The sequence below is a fragment of the Zootoca vivipara genome, chromosome 2, assembly GCF_965207765.1.
Source record: "Zootoca vivipara chromosome 2, rZooViv2.hap1.1, whole genome shotgun sequence".
NCBI classification, from domain to species: domain Eukaryota; kingdom Metazoa; phylum Chordata; class Lepidosauria; order Squamata; family Lacertidae; genus Zootoca; species Zootoca vivipara.
Window position 1 is genome coordinate 120,219,397 of NC_142584.1, and position 17,832 is coordinate 120,237,228.

Genomic DNA, 17,832 nt, shown 5'->3' on the forward strand with positions numbered 1-17,832 from the left:
GACAGATCCTGAAGCTGAGGCTCCAATACTTTGGCCACCTCATGAGAAGAGAAGACTCCCTGGAAAAGACCCTGATGTTGGGAAAGATTGAGGGCACTAGGAGAAGGGGACGACAGAGGATGAGATGGTTGGACAGTGTTCTCGAAGCTACGAACATGAGTTTGACCAAACTGTGGGAGGCAGTGGAAGACAGGAGTGCCTGGCGTGCTCTGGTCCATGGGGTCACGGAGAGTCAGACACGACTAAACAACACAACAACAACAACAACAACAACAACAACAACAACAATTCCTAAGCACACTATTATAAGTGAAGGACTTTCCCCACTCCTTTCACTTCAAAGGCTGTGTCTCTATGATTTTATGATTCCATGAAATATCTGGAGGGCTGTCACATGGAAGAGGGAGCAAGCTTGCTTTCTCCTGCTCTGGACAGTAGGACTTACATCCATGGCTTGAATTTACAAGAAAGGAGATACTGACTAAACATCAGAAAGAATTTTATAGCAGGAAGAACAGCATGGATGCTTTAGTTGGGATTCCTGTATTGCCAGGGGTTGGACTAGGTATTGGTAACCTGTGGGGGTCCTTCCAAATCAATAATTTGAAGATTCTATGATTTAAATGTTATTCCCCAGGAGAGTTCGTGTACATGATGACTGGAGTTTGTAAATAATACTTGTGGTTCGACTGTTAACCAGCCTGACAAGTAAAGATTTATTTTCAACGAATTGGGTAAGGCAGATATTTTTCTCACAAATAGCTAACCGGATACTGTGGTCAATGGCATTAAAATCTACTGAGAGATCCAGCAGAACCAGGAAACAGGTTTTACCTCTGTCCAGAGATAATCAACGAGCGCCAACAAGGCGGTCTGAGTCTGATGGCAGGGCGTGAAACCCAACTGGAACAAATGCAGTCCAAATGGTCCACATCCTCCAGATGTGCCTGGACTTATTCTGCAACCAAACATACATTTAATTTTTTTTCCCCGTGTGAGTTTGCTGGTGTCTTCTAAGCGTTCCGCTATTAGTGAATCTCTTTCCACAATCCACGCATTTAAAAGGTTTCTCCCTTGTGTGAGTTTGTAGATGTACATTAAGGCTTCCACTCTGAATGAAGCATTTTCCACACTCCATGCATTTAAATGGTTTCTCCCCTGTGTGAGTTTGTAGATGTACATTAAGGCTTCCACTCTGAATGAAGCATTTTCCACACTCAAAACATTTATATGGTTTATCTCCTGTATGAGTATATTGATGCAGTCTTAGTGATTCTCTATGACGGAAGCATGTTCCACACTCCATGCATTCAAATGGTTTTTCCCCTGTGTGAGTTCGTAGGTGTATGTTAAGTTTTGCCCTTTCACGGAAGGTCTTTCCACACACCATACATTTAAATGACTTTTCCCCTGTGTGAGTTAGGTTATGTCTTCTAAGGTTTCCACTACGATTGAAGCTCTTTCCACACTCTATGCATTTAAATGGATTCTGCCCTGTGTGAGTTCGTTGATGGTTTTTAAGGTCTCCACTCTGACTGAAGCTCCTCCAACACTCCATGCATTTAAAAGGTTTTGTCCCTGTGTGAGTTCGCTGGTGTCTTTTAAGTCCTCCTCTCTCACTGAAGCCCTTTCCGCACTCCATACATCTGTATGGTTTCTCACCTGTGTGAGTGCGATGATGATGTGCATTAAGATGCTTACTGAAAAGGAAGCTCTTTCCACACTCCATACATTTAAACGGTTTCTCACCAATGTGAGTTTGATGATGTGCATTAAGGTGATTACTCAAAAGGAAGCTCTTTCCACACTCCATGCATTTAAAAGGTCTTGCTCCTGTGTGAGTTCGCTGATGTATTCTAAGGGTTTCATTCTGACTGAAGCTTTTTCCGCAATCCATACATTTAAATGGTTTCTCCCCTTTGTGAGTTCCTTGATGTTGTGTAGCAGTTCCACTCCTACTGACGTCCTTTGCACAATCCATGCCTTTAAATGGTGCCGTCACTATTTCAGTTCCTTGATGTGAACTAAGGATGTTCACTGACTGAATCACATTGTATTTAAATTTAATGATTTCGTGATTCCTAATGAAGGTACAGATTGCTTTGTCTGTCTTCTCTATGGCTTGCTTAAGCGTAGGGGGAAAGGAAATCCTGTAAAGAAGAAACAAAGGAATATAACACACATCAAGTGCCTTTGGTACCTTCGCTTCTTTTAACATCTCGTACTTTCTTCCTTCTTCTATGTTCCAATCTTTTAGGAAATGAAATACTGTCAGATAATAGCATAGCACCAGCAACTTTTAATAATAATCAATTATTGTTAATAGTGCAGCATATTCTTATACAGTGGTTCTCTAAAACTGGCAATTTGAATAAAGGGTTCCCCTCTCTCCATGAACATGCCCTTTATTTCTCAGGTTCAAAATTCCTAATGACGTTTTTGTCCTAATCCCTTAAACGTTTGGTTGCAAGTCTCTTTGGCTTGCCCTGGTAATATCAAGCGACTAACAAAGTCAACAAGTCATAATAATGGACTACAACAGACATGTTCAACCAGTCGACCGCGATCGACCAATAGATCATGGGAGTGATCCTAGTCAATCGTGGGATTAAGTAAAGTGGGCAAGGAATGTGACACACACACACCCCGGCTCCCAGCGCTGGGTCCCTCCGCCATTGCAGCAGCAGCAGAGAAGGCTGGGCAGGGCGGCAAGAGCAAGGAATGTCACCTGGCTCGGTCTTCCCAGCGGTGCCAGTGGCCGGGGGGGGGGGCACAACAATACACGCCAGCTGCGCACTTCCCTTTGATGGGGAGGAGAGAGAAAGGACTGACTTTCGGGGGGGGGGGAGAGAACTGCTAAGGTGGAGGGGGGAGAGAACTTTTGCCTCCCTTTAATTCCCCCCCACTGAAACTCCCCCCTCCCACATGACAGTTTGCCACTTCCTTCCACCCATGCACTCCACTCCTCGGTCCTCCAGTGACACTGCCAGTTTTTTATACTGGGAATAGATCGCAGTCTGTTGGACGTGCCTGGACTACAGGAACCCCTGAAGTTCAGTAGCAATCTTCCTGATCCCTTAAATCCCATAGACATGAGAATTGATGTAGTGGTTAATACTGGAAATTGAGTGGGATGGAGAGGAGGGGGACGTAGTTATTACTGCATAAAGGGGGGGTATCTCTGCCTACAACCTGTCTAGGGAAGGGCAGACTGGAGGCAATGTCTCTCCACAGAAACATGGGTAAATGGGTGAAATTGCAGATGGCAAGCGATAAATGGGTCATCCTCTCGATCCAGCAGGGCTTTTGATATGTTTTAACGTAGTGAAATGTCTCACTGCATACTCAAAGGCCTTACCTCTCAATTTCCCCTTCACGTTTCTCTATTTTTCTTTTTCTTGCGAGATGTGCTTAGACTTGTGAATCAGAGTCTCTCCTGTGTGGAACAAGTAAAAGAGAAGTGCTGTTTATGTCATATGTGACTGTCAAAAGTATTCACAAACATTCATCTTTTGAAGAAAAGACAATAAAGCACCTGGTGGCCCATTGGAGGCTAATCAACGTATAATGGCCTAAACCTTTGTGGACAGCAGGCAAATGCTGTGGGTTGTGGACCAGGAAAGCTCACGCCAACATTAACCTGTGAGTTTCTTTGTAGGTTTTGCATAGCTGTTTTGGAATTTGCACTGCAATATCACCTCACGAAATGTTACGGGTAAAATTACAGCATTGCTATAAACCATAATCCCATCCTCTCCCTTTTGTTGTTGTTGTTTAGTCGTTTAGTCGTGTCCGACTCTTTGTGACCCCATGGACCATAGCACGCCAGGCACTCCTGTCTTCCACTGCCTTGATCTGCAGTGATCAAGGAGCCCAAGAAGGTGAAATCTCTCACTGCCTCCATTTCTTCCCCTTCTATTTGCCAGGAGGTGATGGGACCAGTGGCCATGATCTTGGTTTTTTTGATGTTGAGCTTCAGACCATATTTTGCGCTCTCCTCTTTCACCCTCATTAAAAGGTTCTTTAATTCCTCCTCGCTTTCTGCCATCAAGGTTGTGTCATCTGCATATCTGAGGTTGTTGATATTTCTTCCGGCAATCTTAATTCCGGCTTGGGATTCATCTAGTCCAGCCTTTCGCATGATGAATTCTGCATATAAGTTAAATAAGCAGGGAGACAATATACAACCTTGTCGTACTCCTTTCCCAATTTTGAACCACTCAGTTGTTCCATATCCAGTTCTAACTGTAGCTTCTTGTCCCACATAGAGATTTCTCAGGAGACAGATGAGGTGATCAGGCACTCCCATTTCTTTAAGAACTTGCCATAGTTTGCTGTGGTCGACACAGTCAAAGGCTTTTGCATAGTCAATGAAGCAGAAGTAGACGTTTTTCTGGAACTCTCTAGCTTTCTCCATAATCCAGCGCATGTTTGCTATTTGGTCTCTGGTTCCTCTGCCCTTTCGAAATCCAGCTTGCACTTCTGGGAGTTCTCGGTCCACATACTGCTTAAGCCTGCCTTGTAGAATTTTAAGCATAACCTTGCTAGCGTGTGAAATGAGCGCAATTGTGCGGTAGTTGGAGCATTCTTTGGCACTGCCCTTCTTTGGAATTGGGATGTAGACTGATCTTCTCCAATCCTCTGGCCATTGCTGAGTTTTCCAAACTTGCTGGCATATTGGATGTAGCACCTTAACAGCATCATCTTTTAAAATTTTAAATAGTTCATCCTCTCCCTTTTACTATCACACAAAGTGTTTATAGATACGGCCATCTCACACACCTCGCCTGTAATACTGGCAATCCTTGGCTTGCATATGTGCATGTCTGCGTGTAAAGCCTCCAGTCACAGGCATTGTCTACCCTGATAACGGGTCTTTGCCCTTGAAGCACCCAGACTGTGAAGGTGCATGCATTTACTGTCTATGGATGCTGATGGGTTGTGTCTCAGCTTGTAAATCCCTCTGACATCGCCTAATAATAATAGTAATAGTAATTTATTATTTATGCCCCGCCCATCTGGCTGGGCTTTCCTGCCACTCTGGGCGGCTTCCAACAAACATTACAATACATCAAATGTCACAGATTAAAAACTTCCCTAAACAAGGCTGCCTTTAGGTATTTTATAATAGAAAGGTTATCCATATGTAAAGTATATACAAATCCTGAAAGAATTTATGCAGTGGAATTGACACTTAAAACTGAAAGCCTGGGAGAGGCAAACTGGTTTCAAGAAGCAAAGACCTGCTCTGGACAACCCTCTCTCCTTCCTCTCATGAACTTCCTGCCCTCTCCTCTCCTCTCCAGTTGGACCAATGGCCTGGCTTGGTGTAACGCAGCAGCAGCAGCAGCAGTCCCGCTTCTGGAGCCCCCAGCAGCAGCTGGCCTGGGCAGGCACGGGGGAAGGAGAGTCCACCTTCCAGGGAGGAGGGGTGGGTGGGGAATGGGACCCGTGAGCCCACTGTCAGGGATCCCTCTCTCCAAGGCAGGTTTCTGGGCACGAGGGAAAAGCCAAGGCAGCCCCTCCGGAGATTCCCTCGCCAGCGCCCAAGTGGGAGGCCTCCCTTCCAATGGGCAGCGTCTCTTTCTCTCTCGGCACCCCCTGCCAATGCTGGACGGGAGGCTTCCCTCCCTTCTTCTCCCCCCCCCACTTCCTCTGCCCCCCTCCCTTCACCCCCAAGTCTCCCCTGCGCCCAGAGACCCCTCGCCCTGCGCGCAGAATCTCTCTCGAGCGCACCGACCTCTCCATCCGGAGGAGCCTCCCAAGACGAGCAGGGAGGGAAGAGACGGAAGTGGGGGAGGGAGGGGTCTCTTTCAAGGGCTCTCTAGGCATCTCGGCACTGGCACTCTCGCATCTTTAACCCCTTCCATGGACTCTCTTTCTCTCCAGCCACACACGCGCAGCCAGGACCCCCCCCTGAGGATTCCTGCCAGGGGGAAATGGGGGCGCGCGTTCCAAGGGGGGCTTGTTTGGTGGTCTCGGTTGTGTTGTGTATTGAGTCAAAGGATTTTATATCTGTATTATTATTGTCTGTATTGCATTAGGATAAAGTAACTGCCTTTTGGTTCCAGAGGGTACAGCTACTATTGGCTCATTTAAGCTGCTGTATTTGGATCCTCTGTCTTATTGGTTCCCTCCAAAAGGCAGCACTGTGATTGCTTGATATTGTTCCCTCCAAAATGTATCCCTTCCTAGCTAGTCCCCTGTCCCTATAAATGTAGCCTTCCTGCCCTCACAGTCAGTCTTGTTCACTTTAATAAAGAGCTGTTACTAGAGAACTGTCTCCAGCATGTTTTGTCAAGAGAGCTGAAATCACAAACCCCACGTTACAACAACTGGCGACGAAGGTGGGATCCGGAATGCTGAGGAGCGGTTAAACACAACCCTGCCTCAGAGTCTGGATTGCAGCTGAGAACAAGACTCACTGGCCAGCTGAGAAGACGACCCTGCCCGCTAGGACAATGGAGAGTCCAAGGGTATTGGAGCCCTTCCAGCCATCAGAGCCCCACACCTGGGAAGACTACGTCGAACGCTTCGAGTTCTTCGCAGTGGCTCAAGGGATCACCGATGCCAGCAAAAGAAGGGCCACATTCCTGAGCTACTGTGGGCCCGAGACCTTCAAGCTAGCCAAGGCATTACTTGCTCCAGCGAAGCTGAGTGAGACATCTCTCCAAGATATTCTTGCCTGCCTAACAAGCCACTTGGCGCCTACTGAGACCAAGATGGCCCGGCGGATGGAGTTCCATAAGAGGCAGCAGCATGCTGGGGAGTCTGTATCCGCATTTCTGGCTGAACTCCGGAAGCTCGCTCAGCACTGCGGCTTCCAAAATCTGGAAGAGACTCTCCTGGATTGGTTTATTGGTGGTCTGAGCAGCAAGAAAGCCAGAAGACGCATCGTGGCTAAAGAAGAGGTTACCCTTGCTTCAGCCTTGAAGGAGGCCACCGCCACGGAGAATTATGAAAGAGAGGAGCTTGATGCCAGTCGCAAGGCCACTAAGCCACAGATAGAAGTTGCGCATGCCATGGACGAGCTAGAGGCTACTCCGAGCCAGAGCCCAGTCCGTGGGGTAGAGTTGGTGCGTCAGGCCTGCACAGTGCACAAAGATCACCGAGGCAGTTGCCCAGGTTGTGGAGGAAACCATGAGCGGAAGAGTTGTCGTTTCAGGGATGCTATGTGCCGGATGTGCGGGAAGACGGGTCACATCGCCAGGGTCTGTAGATCGGCGGCGTCAGGAGCAACAGGAGCACCTAGACTGGAGCATCGCAGACCGCCCACAGCAACTCATGTTCGAAAGGACTGCCACTACATAACGGAGATCAACGGGAGGGCCGTGCAGTTTCCAGCGCAAGGCAAGGCACACGTCAAGGTGAAGATTGAGGGTCAGCAGTGCGACATGGAGGTGGACTCTGGATCTGCATTCACCATTGTGTCGGACCAGACCGCGAAGACATTCTTCCCCAGGGGTAAGTTGCCCCCTCTGGAGCCCTTCCCGGCAACCTTGCAGTCGTACTCAGCAGGCCGCATCCATGTTATGGGAATGTGTGCCGTGAGAGTACAGTTCCGGGACAAACAGGCTGTACTCAAACTGGTGATTGCAAAAGGCAGTCGCCCCAGTCTCCTGGGCACTGACTGGTTCCCCGCCCTGGGACTGAGTATCTCAGGGCTTAATTCAATCCAAACCTGCCCTGAGATGAGCGAGGCATTATGCAAGGAATTTGCTGGTCTCTTTAATGGAAAACTGGGTTGTTATAAAGGGCCCCCAGTTGACTTCGAGTTGGACCCCGGGGTGGCGCCAATCCGACTCAAACCAAGGCGAGTGCCATTTGCACTGCAACCCAAGATCGAGGCAGAGCTGGATAAATTGGTCAAGCAGGGAGTTCTCTCACCCGTGGACTCTGCTAAGTGGGAGACTCCAATCGTCACGCCCCTTAAAGCAAATGGGGAAGTCAGGATATGTGCAGATTACAAATGTACTATCAATAAGGCACTCAGGGGAAACTCATACCCCATTCCAGTCGTATCACATCTGTTGGCTAAACTGGCTGGGGGCAAGGTGTTCGCCAAAATTGACCTGGCACAAGCTTACCAACAGCTGCCAGTAACCCCACAATCAGCGGAAGCACAGACTATTGTCACACATAAAGGGGCGTTCAGAGTTAACAGATTACAGTTCGGAGTTTGTGTGGCCCCAGGGATTTTTCAAGGGCTCATGGAACGCCTGTTAAGGGGTCTGCCGGGGGTCTTGCCATTTTTTGATGACGTTTTGATTGCTGGAAAAGACCCACAGGAACTGGTTGTGCGTGTCCGTGCAGTGTTGCTCAAGTTCAAGGAGGTGGGGTTGCAACTGAAAAAAGAAAAATGCAGTTTTGGGGTGCCAACTGTGGATTTATTGGGGTTTAAAATTGATGCATCAGGCATCCACCCCACAGATGCTAAGATTAAGGCCATCATCGAGGCACCACGACCACAGAACAAGACGGAGTTGCAGTCATTCCTTGCTGGGCCATTCCAAGGGAAGGTCTTTTTGGTTATCGTTGATGCATATTCCAAATGGTTAGAAGTGGCGATGGTCCCTAGCATGGCATCAGCTGCCGTAATCAAGGTGTTGAGGCAGCTTTTTGCAACCCACGGGTTACCTGAGACCATTGTATCAGATAATGGGGCAGCTTTTGTATCCCAAGAATTCAGGGCATTCTTGGCTGATAACTTCATAAGAGGGGTCACATTCGCGCCCTTTCACCCATCCTCCAATGGGCAGGCTGAGCGCATGGTAAGAACAGCCAAAGAATCCATTGCACGCTTAATGGAGGGTAACTGGTCGGCTCGCATTGCGCGAATGTTATTTTTGCAGCATGCGACGCCGTGTACTGTGACGGGCAAGTCGCCAGCTGAGCTGCTCTTAGGTAGAAGACTGGTAACGGTGCTGGATTATGTCCACCCAGATAAAATGCCAAACCGTAATACAAGAGCAACCCCCCAGGCTGAGACTGACACAACAAGGTATCTCGCCCCTGAAGATCTGGTCTGGGTGAGGAACTATTCACGAGGTCCGCGGTGGGTGGCCGGTGTGATCACCCGGGCTAGTGGACCTGTGTCCTATTATGTGACCTTGGAAAATGGGCAAGTTTGGAAGAGACATATAGATCAGCTGAGGCGCCGGGCGCTCAGCAGGGAGGAGTCAGATAATTCATCCCTGGCTAACGATGCACAGCTGCGAGACCAGAGTGAAAATGGTCCAGAGGTGCAGTCACCAGGTGCTTCAGCAAATGAACCAGGGTCTGCTAGTCCTCAGGATGACGAGGTACAGGTAGGGGACCCTGAGATGTCTGGGACTCCATCTGTTCCTGACGAAACCCCTATAGCAGCCCCTCCACCACAGGTAACACCCAATCCAGAACCTGCAACACCTGTTGTCAGGAGATCAAGTAGAAGTTGTAGGACCCCACAGTACCTGAGGGATTACGTCTGCTGTGCTCACTAGGGGGGGAGGGGTGTTGTGTATTGAGTCAAAGGATTTTATATCTGTATTATTATTGTCTGTATTGCATTAGGATAAAGTAACTGCCTTTTGGTTCCAGAGGGTACAGCTACTATTGGCTCATTTAAGCTGCTGTATTTGGATCCTCTGTCTTATTGGTTCCCTCCTGTGAGGGACAGGGGATATCGCGAAGTCCCTCCCCTCCTGAGTTCAAGCCCATCCCCGAGCACAGGGGAAAGCAGAGGGAGTTCCGATTCCAGTGGGGAAGCAGGAAGTCGTGTCCGAGGCTCAGGCAAGGTAGCGGAGCCAGAGTCCCAGGTGGGACAGGAAGGGGCAAATAAGGTGGGGAGACCCATCCCCCCAACTCCGGAATTACGCAGAAAGAGGAGGGGAAAGAGGATGGGTCTGCCAAAGCTTTTGTGTTGGAGAAAGACGCGCCAAAAGCCATTCGGAGGTTCTGAAACCGAATGACCACATCGTTCCGTGTAAATAGCAATGACTTCAGCACTGTAAATACGCAGCACCAATAAAAGAATAAAATGCAGAGCTGTGTAGCGTCGTTACTCTGAAGTAGCCTCCTCCGGCCACTGTGACAGCAACCTCCGAATCTTTTTTTGGGGCTACTTTGGAGTTGCCGGGATGAGTGCGTCAGAGGCGGAGAACTGGCGGCAGATCACGGAGAAAGCCCAGCAAGACCTGCAGCAACTGGCGCTGCAGGCGCAGGGGGAATTAAAAGCGGCGAAAGAAGAAACCAAGAAGGTCCAGGACGACCGGCTACAACTTGCGGAACAGGTGAGGGCACTTCAGGAAAGAGAGCAGCAATTAAGGGCGGTGGCGGTAGACCTCCAAAACAAGCTGGATGCAGAGAAAAACAAGGCGGGAGGGGCCCCCCAAGTCCAAGTGCTGCCAGGAAGGAGAGCCGGGACCCTAGTAAGCAAGTTCAATGGAGACCCGAGGGAATATCATGGCTTTGAGACTGAGATTGTGTATGCCCTTGAGCTGCACCATGCTGAGTTCCCTGATGATGAGCACAGGGTAGCGTTTATTGTGGAGCACCTTACCGGGGCAGCCAGGGAGTGGCTAAGACCGTTAATCGCGACAAAGAATCCTTGCATGAAGAATGTCAAACTATTTCTAGAGGCTTTAAAAACTATGTACGCGTCCGATAGTCATATGGACCAGACTAAGGAGGAACTTCATAATTTACGCCAAGCAAAAATGACAGTTCGCGAATATTGGGCGAAATTCACCATGCTGGTGCACAGACTGGGGTGGGAACTAGAGTCAGCCCCTATGCAAGCGGCGTTCTACTTGGGTTTGCATGAGGATGTGAAAGATGAGCTCTCGAGAGGTCCAAAGCCCAGTAATATGGATCAGCTGAGCAAGGCGGCTCTAGCGGTGGGGGTGAGGCAGGAATCCCGGTGGAGCGACAAGCAAGCAACGCGCGCAAAGCGGGCTTGGTTCCCACGGTCGCAGGAGAAGCCACTCCCCCAACAGCCCTTACAAGCCACGCCTGGGGCCAGCCAAGACCAGGAACCCATGCAAATTGATAGCGCGCGCGCGCGGGCTTTTCAAACCCCAGCGGCGCCAAGACGCAAGGAGGGAAGGGGCGGGAATTGCTTTCTCTGCAACTCCCCCCAGCATCTCGTCAGAGACTGCCCACATCGCAGGGAGTGGCAAGGAAAGGCGGGAACGGTGGTGCCCTCCCCCACTGACGCAGCACCACAGCAGGGAAACGAGAAAGCCTGGCTGCAGGAGACAAGGGGCAGCAGCCAGGCGCAGTCAGCAGACAACAGCCCCAGCCCACCCACCCGCGCAGCGAGGAGCAGAGCCAGCCCACCCCTCCCAGAGCAGGAGTGGTTCTAGAAGTGACGCTAACGCTCCCAAATGGCTATCCCCTGACGGTCCTCGCCCTAATTGACAGTGGGGCGTCGGCGAACTTCTTCTCGAGAAACTTTGCAGAAGAGCACCAGATCCAACTTCTGCAGCTGGATTTCCCCCTGCACGTAGCCACCATTGACGGCAGGGAGTTGCTGGGGGGGGGCATCACCCATCAACCCCCCCCCATGAGAATGATGGTGGGACGGCACTCAGAGACACTGGCATTCAACGTCACCACCATCTCAGACCCCCCCATCGTCTTGGGCATGAGCTGGCTGGCGCGCCACGACCCCTCCATCAGTTGGCACCAGAGATGCATCACGTTTGGGTCGGACTTTTGTCTAGAACATTGCATGCAGCGCCAACCAGGGGAGGGGCCTCCGATAGCCACGGTGGCCACCATGCACGTCAAAGGGGGTGAGGCGATACCCAAGCCGTACTGGGACCTGCAGGAGGTCTTCAGCGAAGCGGAGTCCGACCACCTACCCCCACACAGGCCTTTTGACTGCCAGATCAACCTGGTGCCAGGGGCAACTATACCCCCAGCCAAGCTGTACGCCATGTCAGATCAGGAACTGGAGGATCTGCGCGCTTTCATCGACAAGAACCTCAAGCGGGGGTTCATCAGAGAAAGCAAGGCAGCAGGGGGCAGCCCGGTCTTCTGGGTGGACAAGAAAGACACGCAACAGCGCCGTCTTGTGGTGGATTTCAGACGCCTGAATTCAGTGACAGAGCCAGTGGCTTTCCCCATGCCCAGAGTGGATGATCTCCTGACAGCGGCGCGCAGGGGCAAGATCTTCACCAAGTTAGACCTGAGGGGGGCGTACAACTTGATCAGGATCCGGGAAGGCGATGAGTGGAAGACCACGATGTTCACGCCACTGGGCTCTTTTGAATATCTGGTGATGCCCTTCGGTTTGCAAGGGGGCTCAGCATGCTTCCAGGCCTTCATGCACCACGTCCTGGGGTCCCTCCTTTTCAAGAACTGCTTGGTATTCCTGGATGACATCCTTATCTATTCCAATGACCCAGTGCAACATGTGAAGGATGTCAGGGAGGTGTTGCAGCGCCTGAAGGAGAACCACCTGTATGTGAAGCTGGAGAAATGCAAGTTTCACACCAAGGAGGTGGACTTCCTGGGCTACAAGCTGTCAGACAAGGGGCTGGCGATGGACAAGGACAAGGTGCAGGCCATCCTGGACTGGCACAGCCCCAGGACGCGTAAAGATGCCCAACGCCTCCTAGGCTTCGCCAACTTCTACAGGAAGTTCATCAAGAACTTCTCGCGCGTTACGGCTCCCATCACTGACTGCCTGAGAGGCAAGCAGAAGTTCAGGTGGACACCAGAGGCGCAAGCAGCGTTCGAAAGCCTCAAGAGGGTGTTCGCCTCAGACCAGAACCTGTTGCACGTGGTACAGGATGCGCCCCTTCGCGTGGAGACAGATGCTTCAGATAGAGCTGTGGGAGCCATTTTGTTGCAACTGGACGCCAACAGAGAGTGGAGACCCTGTGCCTTCTTCTCCAGGAAGCTGACCCAGCCAGAACGCAACTACACAGTGTTTGATAGGGAACTTCTTGCGATCCACGCTGCTTTCCAGCACTGGCGACACTTCCTGGTGGGCGCCAAGCACCCCATCCAGGTGTGCACAGACCACAAGAACCTGGAGTTCTGGAGAACTGCCAGGGTGCTCAACCAGCGGCAGATACGGTGGGCAGAGTTCTTCTCGAACTTCAACTTCTCCATCCACTACATCCCGGGGGAGCAGAATGTCAGGGCGGATGCCCTCTCCCGCAAGCCAGAGTACATGGAGGAGGAGTCGCCACCAGCACCCAGGCACATTTCCCCCCCGTCAGCATGGTCCTGCGGAGCAGCAGTGGTGAGCGAGGCAGAACTCACAGCACTGACGGCAGCAGATGAGTTCGCCACCCGCATCTTCAGAGAGCTGCGAGGGGGGAGGGAGCAGGCAAGAGACTTTGCGGAACGCAGGGGGCTGCTTTTCTACAAGGGTGCACTGTACCTGCCCACCACCCAGTTCAGACGTAAGGTCCTCAAGCAGATGCACGACAACCCAACGGCGGGTCATTTTGGAAGGGACAAAACCGCTCACCTAGTCATGAGACACTTCTGGTGGCCAGGGGTGCGGGAAGATGTTCGAGACTATGTAAGGGGTTGTGACACCTGCCAGCGAGCAAAGGTGGTCAGAGCAGCGCCAGCAGGATTGCTGGAGCCCTTAGCCATACCGCACAGGCCGTGGGAAGTGGTGTCCATGGACTTCATCACAGACCTGCCTTCATCCAGGGGCAAGACCGCAGTGTTGGTGGTGGTGGACCTTATGTCCAAAATGTGCCACTTTATACCGTGTGCCAGAGCGGTCTCTGCAGAAGAGACAGCCAAACTGTTTGTTGACCACGTATTCAGACTGCATGGATTACCTTTAAGAGTTATTTCGGATCGTGGCCGCCAATTTGTTTCCAGGTTCTGGCGGCAGCTCATGAACCTCCTGCAGGTGGAGGTCAGCTTGTCGACGGCCCGGCACCCGCAGACCAATGGACAGGCGGAGAGGGTCAACGCCATTCTGCAGCAGTACCTGAGATGTTACGTCAGCCAGAGGCAAACGGACTGGGTGGATCGCCTGCCACTGGCAGAATTTGCCTACAATAATGCAGTGCACGTCTCCACAGGGGTGTCGCCCTTTAAGGCCAATTACGGGCGTGACCTCAGATCTTTCCCAGAGAGGGAGGGGGAGGAGGAGGAGGAGGGCCCACAGGCAGAGGATTGGGCAGAGGAACTGGAGACGGTGCACCAGCAGCTCAGAGAACACTTAGAGAGAGCCAAGGAAGCGTACAAGAAGGGGGCAGATCGCCACAGGCGACAAGGGGAGGTCATCAGGGTGGGGGACAAGGTTTGGTTGTCCTCGGAGGGCCTTCCCACCAGAGGGCGGTGCAAAAAGCTGGCACCCAGAAGATTGGGCCCCTTCACGGTCACACAACAGGTCAACCCGGTAGCCTTCAGGCTGGCACTGCCAGAGGACATGAGGGTGCATCCAGTGTTTCACAGATCGCTGCTGTCGCCGTACAGGGAAAGCAGCAGGCTCCGAGACAGCGACCAAACCCCCGAGGGAGGGGGGGAGAGGGGAGGCAGGGAGCAACTCAATGAGGCCATGGCCATCCTTGATTCACGGAGAGGGGTGGGGGGCCTGGAGTACCTCATGGCATGGGAGGATGCTCCACCGTCACAGAATGAATGGGTCCCAGCCACTCAGATACAGGAGGAATTCTTGGTGGAAGAATTTCACGCCCTCTTTCCCCACAGACCCAAGCCCTGGCACATGGAAAGGGAGGGGGAGGAGGAGGAGGCATGGGAGAGCAGCTCACCATGGCGCTGGGAAGCGGAGTTTGAGGAACCAGAAGACGAGGTATGGGTGTCACCGAGATCCACCCAGTCAGAGGAAGAAGCAGATTGGCAGAACATTTTTACCCCCACCAGCTCTGACGCCACTGACTTTTTGGGATTCCAGTCCTCCCAGGCGGAAGGGGGGGGGCTCGCAGGACTGGGGGGAGGTGTTCACACCAACGGGCTCGGAAAGTACTGAGTTCTTAGGCTTCCAGTCGTCACCGACACCTGGGGGGGAACTGAGGAGGGGAGAAGGAGAGCTTGGGAGGGGGGTGGATGTGAGGGACAGGGGATATCGCGAAGTCCCTCCCCTCCTGAGTTCAAGCCCATCCCCGAGCACAGGGGAAAGCAGAGGGAGTTCCGATTCCAGTGGGGGAGCAGGAAGTCGTGTCCGAGGCTCAGGCAAGGTAGCGGAGCCAGAGTCCCAGGTGGGACAGTAAGGGGCAAATAAGGTGGGGAGACCCATCCCCCCAACTCCGGAATTACGCAGAAAGAGGAGGGGAAAGAGGATGGGTCTGCCAAAGCTTTTGTGTTGGAGAAAGACGCGCCAAAAGCCATTCGGAGGTTCTGAAACCGAATGACCACATCGTTCCGTGTAAATAGCAATGACTTCAGCACTGTAAATACGCAGCACCAATAAAAGAATAAAATGCAGAGCTGTGTAGCGTCGTTACTCTGAAGCAGCCTCCTCCGGCCACTGTGACACCTCCAAAAGGCAGCACTGTGATTGCTTGATATTGTTCCCTCCAAAATGTATCCCTTCCTAGCTAGTCCCCTGTCCCTATAAATGTAGCCTTCCTGCCCTCACAGTCAGTCTTGTTCACTTTAATAAAGAGCTGTTACTAGAGAACTGTCTCCAGCATGTTTTGTCAAGAGAGCTGAAATCACAAACCCCACGTTACAACAGGTTGAACCCCCAGCCCTGTTTGGGGATGGGGGCTCTCATAGGGATGGCCTTGGTGTGCATCTCAATTCTATTCCCGCAAAGGAATTTGCTGCGGGATCCCTGAAAATGGGAGGGGGTCCAATTCCCCACCCAAGGAGTGTGGTGGAGTCTCCTTCTTTGGAGGTCTTGAAGCAGAGGCTTGACAGGCATATGTCAGGAATGCTTTGATGGTGTTTCCTGCTTGGCAGGGGGTTGGACTGGATGGGCCTTGCGGTCTCTTCCAGCTCTGTGATTCTATGATTCATGCACCACTCTGGCGAGACTGTCTGCAGGCAGGGAGGATATCAGCCTGCTTACCAGATGGAGCTGGTAGACAGCTGCCCTGAAAACAGAATTAACCTGCGCTTCCTTGGATAGCTGTGAGTCCAAAATGACTCCCAGGCTGCGCACCTGGTCCTTCAGGGGCACAGTAACCCCATTCAGAACCAGGAATCCTTCAAACCTGCCCATCCTCTGCCCCCCCAAAACAGTACATCTGTCCTGTCAGGATTCAACCTCAATCCGTTAGCCGCCATACATCCTGCAACCGCCTCCAGACACTCAAACAGGATTTTCACCACTTTCATTGGTTCCGATTTGAAAGAGAGGTAGAGCTGGGTATCATCCACATATTGATGAACATCCAGCCCACCCCCAATTAAAAAGCATGTGGAAGAGGATGGAACCCTGTGGCACCCCGCAAGTGAGAGCCCAGGGGTCCAACACTCATCCCCCAACACCACTTTCTGGATACGACCCAGGAGAAAGGAGCAGACCCACTGCATAACAGTGCTGCCAGCTCCCAGCTCCTCTAGACGGTCCATGAGGTTGTCGTGATCAATGCTATCGAAGGATGCTGAGAGTATAGGTTTTTGTGTGCATGCGCACAAAAGGTTTATTTTATCTCCTTCTTTGGAGGTCTGTAAGCAGAGGCTTGACAGGCATATGTCAAGAATGCTTTGATGGTGTTTCCTGCTCGGCAGGGGGATGGACTGGATGGCCCTTGTGGTCTCTTCCAACTCTATGATTCTATATGTTCATCCAGACCAGACAGGTTGCTTACCGGGAAGGCAGATCTAGTAAAGCTAGAGAAATCTCTCCTCCCTTTTTTGGTTGGAGTTACAAACTTTGTTGATCGGGGGACTGTTGTGGAAATGGTGCATCTTGATTTCAGTAAGGCTTTTGACAAAGTCCCCACGATATTTATGTGAGGAAGCTGGTAAAATGTGGGCTGAATAAGGTAACTGTTAGGTGGATTTGACTGACCGAAGGTGCCAAAGGGGTGCAGGGCAGTTGTGCATCGCTTGGCCGGCCACATGGGCAGAATGGTAATAATAATGATAATGATAATGATAATAATAATAATAATCCTTCCAGTAGCACCTTAGAGACCAACTAAGTTTGTCATAGGTATGAGCTTTCGTGTGCATGCACACTTCCCAGTAGTGACGTATGGAAGTGAGAGCTGGACCATAAAGAAGGCTGATAGCCGAAGAATTGATGCTTTTGAATTATGGTGCTGGAGGAGACTCTTGAGAGTCCCATGGACTGTTTGAGCCATTTATTCATGTTGTGTCTTCTTCTGTGGCGAACCCTCGTAGTCAAGCCTTCCACAGTGGGAACATAGGACATGGAGGCAGTGAGAGATTTTACTTTCTTGGGCTCCTTGATCACTGCAGATGGTGACAGCAGTCACGAAATTAAAAGACGCCTGCTTCCTGGGAGAAAAGCAATGACAAACCTAGACAGCATCTTAAAAAGCAGAGACATCACCTTGCCAACAAAGGTCCGTATAGTTATGGTTTTCCCAGTAGTGACGTATGGAAGTGAGAGCTGGACCATAAAGAAGGCTGATCGCCGAAGAATTGATGCTTTTGAATTGTGGTGCTGGAGGAGACTCTTGAGAGTCCCATGGACTGCAAGATCAAACCTATCCATTCTGAAGGAAATCAGCCCTGAGTGCTCACTGGAAGGACAGATCCTGAAGCTGAGGCTCCAATACTTTGGCCACCTCATGAGAAGAGAAGACTCCCTGGAAAAGACCCTGATGTTGGGAAAGATGGAGGGCACAAGGAGAAGGGGACGACAGAGGACGAGATGGTTGGACAGTGTTCTCGAAGCTACGAACATGAGTTTGACCAAAGTGCGGGAGG

General features: G+C 51.3%; 1 protein-coding gene across 2 annotated transcripts; it reads right to left on the reverse strand.

Annotated features, from left to right (window-relative positions):
• Nucleotides 1-692: 692 nt before the first annotated feature.
• Nucleotides 693-5,802, reverse strand: LOC132591123 (uncharacterized). Of its 2 annotated transcripts, none has more exons than XM_060268805.2 (3): nt 5,741-5,802; nt 3,359-3,436; nt 693-2,150 (listed from the first exon to the last, which is right to left on the reverse strand). In XM_060268805.2, the coding sequence occupies exon 3, from the start codon at nt 1,979-1,981 to the stop codon at nt 977-979; it is 1,005 nt and encodes a 334-aa protein (XP_060124788.1). In that variant the 5' UTR covers nt 1,982-2,150; nt 3,359-3,436; nt 5,741-5,802; the 3' UTR covers nt 693-976. The 2 variants fall into 2 exon arrangements, with proteins under 2 accessions (XP_060124788.1, XP_088520325.1); XM_088664199.1 differs by having other exon boundaries at nt 5,701-5,778.
• Between the last annotated feature and the right edge of the window lie 12,030 nt (nt 5,803-17,832).